This window comes from Dama dama, chromosome 9 (assembly GCF_033118175.1).
Source record: "Dama dama isolate Ldn47 chromosome 9, ASM3311817v1, whole genome shotgun sequence".
NCBI classification, from domain to species: Eukaryota; Metazoa; Chordata; class Mammalia; order Artiodactyla; family Cervidae; genus Dama; species Dama dama.
This window is the reverse complement of record NC_083689.1, coordinates 12,575,524-12,584,339: the sequence shown is the minus strand read 5'-3', so window position 1 is coordinate 12,584,339 and position 8,816 is coordinate 12,575,524. Positions and strand designations below refer to the sequence as shown.

The 8,816-nt window shown below is 47.1% G+C and overlaps 1 protein-coding gene across 1 annotated transcript; it reads left to right on the top strand.

Moving 5' to 3' along the window:
• The first annotated feature begins 3,120 nt into the window (after nucleotides 1–3,120).
• CASP14 (caspase 14) lies at nucleotides 3,121–6,885 on the top strand. The gene is made up of 6 exons (XM_061149197.1): nucleotides 3,121–3,147; nucleotides 4,777–4,926; nucleotides 5,029–5,254; nucleotides 5,399–5,515; nucleotides 5,727–5,830; nucleotides 6,781–6,885. The coding sequence occupies exons 1-6, from the start codon at nucleotides 3,121–3,123 to the stop codon at nucleotides 6,883–6,885; spliced, it is 729 nt and encodes a 242-aa protein (XP_061005180.1).
• The last annotated feature ends 1,931 nt before the right edge of the window (nucleotides 6,886–8,816 follow it).

Here is an 8,816-nt window from a genome sequence, read left to right as displayed (position 1 = left end):
CTCGTGTCATAAGGTTTCTTGAGCAACAAAAAGCTTGCCAGCAATAAAGGCCCAGACAGCTGTGTTGCCCAGTTCATAGACAGGCCTCTCAGGAGGCACCTGAGAAGATCCCAGGCTGGCAGCCCTTTCTCCAAGGTCAGCACGCGGAGCCTGACCCTTCCTCGGTGCCCTGACTTGTTGGCAGCTAGGAGGGTGGTGAGAGAGCCTGAATTTGAGAAGTTACTTCCAGAGTCAGTAAGTGATATCAAATGTCTCTGTGCATCTGTCTGTCTGTCTGTCTGTCTCCCTCTCTGTCTCTCTCTGTGTATGTATGTGTGTCTGTCTGTCTGTCTCTCTGTCTCTCTGTGATTGTATGTGTGTCTGTCTCTGTCTTTCTCTGTGTATGTATGTGTGTGTCTGTTTGTCTGTCTACGTCTCTCTGTCTCTCTCCCCTCTCCCCCTCAGTCCCCTACTTCCTCCTCTTTCTTTTCCCTATCCCTGCACCAATGGATGCTCAGTCCAGTTTGGGCAGAACTGAAGAAATGTTCATCCAGTTACACATCCATCATTCTTTCTTTCTTTTGTTCATTTATTTGTTTACTCAAGAAACTCTCCCTGACACCAGCTCTGTGCCCATTCCCACACTGGTGACCCTGATGGAGACAGAGACAAAGAAGTCAGGCTATCGGTTCTAAAAATGGAGCTGCTCGTTCAGTCACTAGAACAAGAATCAAAAGCTGTAACACAAGTATAGACTGGCAGAGCTGTGGGCGCCCAGAGGAGGGAGAGGCAATTTCCAGCGGGTCAACAGGGATCCCCAAACCCACTTCGCAGTGCCATTGCTATAAAGCATCTATCATTTCCAAGTCCTTTTCAGACAGGAAAACTGTCTCAGAGAGGAGAGTGAGACGCTCAAGGTCACACAACTGGGAAGGGGCCAAGGCAGGACTTAATTCTAGGTTAAGCTTCCATCCACTTTCTCTCTCAAAGTGTTTAATTCCTCTTCCCTCACAGCACTGGCTCCAGTGCGGTGTGTGTGTGTGTGTGTGGGTGTGTGTGTGTGTGTGTGTAGTGCACGTGTGTTTCTAACAGATGGGGAGAGATTTAATGCTCATTTCTACCATAGACAAGAGCTACCTTAGGGCAGGGATCATGTCTGTCTTATACAGTGTATTCCCAGGGCCCAGCACATAATAGATACCCAGAAAATATTTGCTGGATACACAGATATATGGGTGATTGGATGGAGAAGTAGACATATGGATAGATGAGTGGATGAATGAATGAATGGGCAGGTGTCGGATGGACTGATGAATGAATGAATGGATGGATCCATGGATGGATGGATAAATGAATGAACAGATGGATGAATGGCTGTCTGGATGGATGGGATGGACAGATGTGTGAGTGGATGGATAAATGGTGGGGGGAAGTCATAGCAGACCTGATGCCCCCAAGATTGGCAGAGCAGGGTCTTAACCAGTAAAAAGCACTCAGGATTGAGGACAAAATGTAACAAAAAGTAAAGAAATGGGAAAATGCCAAGACTGTGGAAAAAGTCATTCTATCCAGAAAAAGAATCAGAGATGAGAATGAAGAACTTGGACAGATGTTCAGGCTCAAGTCAGAGGGAGGAAGGTGAATTGATCTATTCAGATTTGAGAACTTCTGGGACAGTTTCAAAATTGTATTCCCCACTTTGATGACATTCTCATTTTATTTTTTCTCCCAGTTTTATTGAGATACAATTGACATACAACACTGAATAAGTTTAGGGTATACAGCATAATGATTTGATTTACATATACCATGAAATGATTATCATAAGTTTAGTGAACATCCATCATCTCATATAGATACAAAATTAAAGAAATAGGAAAATATTTTTCTTGTGATGAAAACTCAGGATTTACTGTCCTAACTTTCATGTATAATACAGCAATGTTGATTATATTACCATCTTGTACACTACATCCCTAATACTTATCTATGTTATAAATGGAAGTTGTACATTTTGACTTCCCTCATCCAATTCCCCTCCCCCCTCCACCTCTGATAACCACAAATCTGACCTCTTTTTTATTAATTTATTTGTTTCTAAGTATAATTGACCTAACACACTGTTAGTTCCTATTACACAGCACAGTGATTTGATATTTCTATACAGCTCAAACTGATCGCCACAATGTCTAATTACAAAGTGCTGCCATACCACGTTATCAATAGTTATTGACTATATTCTCCACACTGTACATTTCATACCCATCACTCATTTACTTGGTAACTAGGAGTTTGTACCTCTTAATCTTCTTTACCTATTCCTCTCATCACCCCCATCCTCCTCCCCTCTGGAAACACACCTGTTTGTTTTCTGTATCTATAACTCTGTTTCTGTTTTGTTATGTTTCTTCATTTGCTTTGGCTTTTTTCTTTTTGATTCCACATATATGTGAAATCTTACGGTATTTGTCTTCTTTTGTCTTATTCACTTAGCATAATGCCCTCTAGGTCCATCCATGTGGTCGCAAATGACAAGATTTCATTCTTTTTATGGCTGAATAATATTCTATCGTTTATATAAGTATCTTCTTCGTCCATTCATCTACCATGAGCATGTAGGTTGTTTCCATATCTTGGCATTTGTAAATAATGCTGCAGTGAACATTGTCGTTATTGTTCAGTTGCTCAGTTATTCCAACTCTGCAAGCCCATGGACTGTAGCCCACCAGGCTCCTCTGTCCATGGGATTTCCCAGGCAAGAATACTGGACTGGGTTGCCATTTCCTTCTCCAGGGGATGGATCTTCGCTACTCAGGAATCAAATCTGTATCTCTTACATCTGCTGCAATGGCAGGCAGCTTCTTTACCACTGAGCCTCCTGGGAAGCAATGAACATTAATCGCCAGAGTATCGCACTAGACAGGACACACTTCATGGACTGTCATCTCTTGCCCCAGGTCTGAACATGAACCAAGTCCCCACCACGGGGATCCTGTTCAGTCTCAGAAACCCAAATAGACAACCTATTCTGTCCCCTGAGCCCCTCTGTCCTCCTTTGGAGACCTTTAACCTATCTTCTCTTGTCCCTCTTCCCTTAGAATCAGCCAAGGGTGGTGAGATTCGGACTCAGAATCAAAAGAGATGAGCAGTCCTCAGCCTTTGGAGGAGGTAGGCTGGATGCAGGCTTGGGGAGAGGGGTGGGAGCATCTGGGGAGAGGGGAAGAGAGGAACTTAATGTTTGATACACTGGAGTGGGTGAAAAATCATGACGTGGATTCAGAATTTAGGTGCTTTGTGATCATTCAGTTGGAGAAAAAGACCCAGCAATGGAACTGAAGTTGTGGCAACTGGGAAAAGAAGGGGGCACCCTGGCTACCTTTGTCTCGATGATAAAATTCTTATGATTATGGTACTCAGTATCCTGCTTCTCTTTTTTTATACCTATTTACATATTTTTTGGCTGAACTGGGTCTTAATGGGGGCACAAGGGATCCTCATTGCAGCTGGAGGGCTCCTCTCTAGTTGTGGCGCACAGCTCTTGTTATTGCCCTGTGGCATGTGGAATCTTATTTCCCCAACCAGGAATCGAAGCCGGGTCTCCTGCATTGGAAAGCAGATTCTTAACCAGTGCACCACCAGGGAAGTCCCACCCTGCTTTTCTTCTAAAAAAAGAAATGTTGGCCCCAATATTCTTCTTCCTCTGATAGGACAAGATAGAATCTCAGAATTAGCTTCAGAAAGTCTGAGACCTCTGCAAGTGAGAAGGTAATGTTCAGAATACTCTTGGGAATGATGGAGAGAGAGACAAAGCTATCAAATGTGACAACTGGATGAGACCCTCAAAATCCCCCCCTCACACATATTCATTGTCTCTATTTGGAAGTGTGTTAATCACTCAGCCTTGCCCGACTATTTTCGACCCCATGGACTGTAGCTTACCAGGTTCCTCTGTCCATGGAATTCTCCAGGCAAGAATACTGGAGTGGGTTGCCATCCCTTTCTCCAGGGGATCTTCCCGACCCAGGGACTGAACCCAAGTCTCCCACATTGCAGGCGGATTCTTTACCATCTGAACCACCAGGGAAGCCCCTATATTTGGAAACAGATTCAAACAGGAGAAGTGACGTACTCAAGTTCACACTGGACCCCAGGTTGAATTGCCAGATTTGGCAAATAAAAATAAAGGATGCCCGGTCAAATTTTAATTTCATATCAACAACAAATAACCTTTCAGTGTAAATATACTCCATGCATGGAGAAGGCAATGGCAATCCACTCCAGTATTCTTGCAAGGAAAATCCCATGGACAGAGGAGCCTTGTAGGCTGCAGTCCATGGGGTCACTGGGAGTCGGACACGACTGAAGTGACTTAGCAGCAGCAGCAGCAGCATACTCCATGCAATGTTGAGGACATACTTATTCTTCAAAGTGTTAGTCACTCAGTCATGTCCAACTCTTTGTTACCCCATGGACTGTAGCCTACCAGGCTTCTCTGTCCATGGGATTCTCCAGGCAAGAATACTGGAGTGCGTCGCCATTCCCTTCTCCAGGGGATCGTCCCAACCCTGAGATCAAACCTGGGTCTCCCACATTGCGGGTGAATTCACCATCTGAGCCGCAAGGGAAGCCCTTTATTCTTTGAAACTTGGGTTGTTTTTTTTTTTCATCTGAACCTTGAGTATAACTTGGCATCCTGTATTTTACTCAGCAACCCTACCTCCAGGCATCTTTGGACCACACCTGCTTTCTCCTCCCCTTCCCTGCCCCTTTGATGATTTCTGTTGTCTCTTGGCGCAGGAGACATACGACATGTCGGGTGCCCGTCTGGCCCTGACACTGTGTGTCACCAAAGCCCGGGAAGGTTCCGAGGCAGATCTGGATGCCCTGGAACGCATGTTCCAGCAGCTGGGGTTTGAGAGCACCATGAAGAGAGACCCTACCGCCCAGGTATTGTGCTGCCAGCTCCAGCCCAGCAGGGGAGGGGTGGGGGCTGAAGGAGAAGGTGGATTCCGGGATCACCCCTGAGTCCGGCCATTCCTCTCACTCCAGCAATTCCAGGAAGAGTTGGAAAAATTCCAACAAGCCATCGACGCCCGAGAAGACTTTGTCAGCTGTGCCTTCGTGGTTCTCATGGCACACGGATTAGAAGGGCGCCTCAAAGGGAAGGATGAGAGGATGGTGGAGCTGGAGGACCTCTTCCAGGCTCTGAACAACAAGAACTGCCGGGCCCTGAGAGCCAAGCCTAAGGTGTACATCGTGCAGGCTTGTCGAGGAGGTGGGGCCAAGAGCCAAGGACACAGAGCCCCTCCCTCCCAGATCCAAGACCCCAGCCAAGCCTTGGGTTTCCCATCTGTCTTATGACCTTTATTTTTTCTCCTTCTTTCTTTCTGATTTTGCCTTTTCCTTCTTGATGTTTCAGAACAAAGGGACCCTGGTGAACCAGTCGCTGGAGGGGATCTTGTGATGATCACAGAAAATACTCCTGAAACCATCCCAACGTACACAGACACCCTCCATGTCTTCTCCACCATAGAGGGTATGAGCTTCCAGCTGACTCAGGGTGGCCTGCTTCTCCACCTCGCCTGCCACTCCTAACTCTTGAGACTCCCCTCCAGGACCCACCATTGTCCAAGGTGTTTTGTAGCATATGTGCATGCACGTGCACGCGTGTGCATGCACACACACCCACACACACAGTCACCCACCCCCACTGAGCTCCCCTGAGCCCACTTCTCTGGAATTCCCAGGGTACATTGCCTACAGACACGACCAGGAGGGCTCCTACTTCATCCAGACTCTGGTTGATGTGTTCGTCAATAAGAGAGGACCCATCCTGGAGCTTCTGACAGAGGTGAGTTGGGAGAAAGTACCTTGGAAACCCCACCCAGCCTGATCAGGGAGCATGCAGAATGGACTGTATGTGCATGCCCAGTCACTCAGTCATGTCCGACTCTTTGTGACCCTATAGACTGTAGCCCGCCAGGCTCCTCTGTCCATGGGATTTCCCAGGCAAGAATACTGGAGCGGGTTGCCATTTCCTCCTCCAGGGGATCTTCCTGACCCAAGGATCAAGCCTGCATCCTTTGCGCCTCCGGCATTGGCAGGCACATTCTTTACCAACTGCACCCCCTGGAAGCACAGCAGGCTGAGCCTCTTGCAAACCTTTCTGCATGTTCCCCCTCTCCTGCCTCCTGCTCCAAGGCCAACCTGGGTCCCAACACAGAAACTAGAACACCCATCTCCCAGAAGTGACTTTCCCTAAAGCAGGGAGTTCCAAAGCTTACAGTATGTGAGATAATTTAGATGAAATATGGATACATTTCTGTAAACAAGCCCCTTAGGTTCAACTCGTCTTTGGACATTCTGATGGTTATGTGTTATTTTGGCAGATTAGAAAAAAACATATAATGAGAATGTGTAGCCAGTGATTCCACAGAGATTATGGTGAGAAAGTGAAAGTGTCAGTTGCTCAATCATACCCAGCTCCTTGTGACCTCATGGACTGTAGCCCCCCCAGGGTCCTCTGTCTGTGGAATTCTCCAGGCAAGAATACTGGAGTGGGTGGCCATTTCTTTCTCCAGGGGATCTTCCTGACACAGGGATGGAACCCAGCTCTCCAGCACTGAAGGCAGATTCTTTACCTTCTGAGACACCCGAAGCCCGATTACAGTGTAGGATGAGACAATAAAGGTCTCCCATTTTAGGACATGGAGACCCACCTGCCCTAACTTTCTCCCAATAAGCTCATTACCCGACTCCCCCAAAAGCCCAGCCCCAAGCTGACCATTCCTGTTGCTGCAGGTGACCCGGAGGATGGCAGAAGCAGAGATGATTCAAGAAGGGGAAGCAAGGAAAGTGAATCCTGAAATCCAAAGCACTCTTCGGAAACGACTCTATCTGCAGTAGAAGTAGAAAGGGTGGGGTGGGGCTCTCTTTCAGGTGCCCTCTCTGCCCCCACAGAGCTTTAAAGGCAGCTCTCACCACTTCTCCAAAATCTTCTCTTCCCAAAGCTAAATGGTGCCCAGCTCTTCTTTCATCACACCCTTCATGAAGGTCCTCCTTCGATCTATCCGCATCCTTCTTAGGGCAAGCCAGCTAAAACTGAGCACAAGGCATGGTGATAACACTAACATCGCCTCCCTCAGGCTGGACTCTCTACTTCTATTAATACACCTAAAAAGGCATTCACGTATCCCACTCTCTATTCTTATGCTCCAGTGAAGCCCTCTTCTTTCCGCCATGAATCATATCCATACACATGTACCTGGATAAAACTCAAGATTTTCCACCAATAAAACATGCCTATTCACCACCTCCCATCCCAATCAAAACTTCACTGGCTCTGGAATTTCACGTGGAGTTATAACTTCCTCCTGGCAATCACATCCATTCCCATCTCCCAGAGATTTCCTCTCAACCACGGGAAATTCAGTAAAGCAAAAGTTGTTCTCTCTCCAAGACCCCTCTTCTTTGGCTAGCAAGCTGGTGCCTTGATGCCAACCACCTCATGGGTTCTCTCTGGTTAGCTGAGCTGCTTCCTCCTTTTCTGAAGCCCTCCCTCCTAACTAATGCCACTCCATCCACTGCTCTGAACCCTGACATCTGTCTGAGACAATCCATCCCTTTACCCATTCTCAGAGTTTTGACTCTCTTTTTGAAAAAATTTTTTGTTCTTAATTGGAGGATAATGGCTTTACTGTGTTGTGTTGCTTCTGCCGTATAACAATGTGAATCAGCCACAAATACACATATATCCGCTCCCTCTGGAACCTCTCTCCCACCCCACCCCATCCCACATCCCGGTTGTCACAGAGCACCAGGTTGAATTCCTTGTGTCAAACAGCAACTTCCCACTAGTCAACTTCCAACCACTCTAAATCATAGCATGTTGGAGCTCTGGAGAAACCCCTAGTGTTACCCTGTTACTTTTCAGATAAGGTTATAGAGGACTAGAGAGGCTAAATCACTTCTCAAATACCACACAGTAAGCCAGTGGCAGGGTCAAGGTCTGGCTTCCAGGCTAGCCCCACTTCCACTACCTGCTAAGTCTTCCATTAGTGAGTGTGTGCGTAGTTGCTCAGTCTGATCTGACTTTTTTTGACCCCCATGGACTGTAATCCACCAGGCTCCTCTGTCCATGGCACTCTCCAGGCAAGAATACTGAAGAGGGTTGCTATGCCCTCCTCCAGAGAATCTTCCCAACCAAGTCTCTGACATCTCCTGCATTGGCAAACAGGTTCTTTACCACTAGCACCACCTGGGAAAGCTTACCTCCATGGGATTCTGACACTGGGCTGAAAGCTGGATCAGAGGCTCCCAAGTCTATGACACCTTTCTACTTATCTACAGCCCTGACCATTCCCACCATAATAACCTGTGGTCATATCTGCCATCACTGAAAACTCATGGCTAAAGCGGAATCATTTCTTCCTGGTCCATCCACCAAGTGTTCCCTGGAACCGTCAAGCTCAAACCTCTGCAGTCATCTATGACACCCCTCTTCCGCATCCTTCATATGTCACCAGCCACCATACCCAGCCCAGTGTGACTTTGAAACATTCTCCTCCTTTCCTTGTCACTCTCTAGTTCCATCCTCTCATGTCTCTATCTTTGCACCAGTTTCCTTCCTTGCCTATGCCCTCCCATCTCAGCCCTCCTCTGACCTCCATATCATCTACAATTCCTGATCTCCCCAGAACACTCAAGAAGACACAACGGTGCCTCATTACACAGAGATCAAGGCTCAACTCCACACCCTGATTTCTCACACCTGTACAATCCCACTCCTATCAGCGATCATCTAAACTCATCTCCCACTTCCCCAATCATGCTCCAAG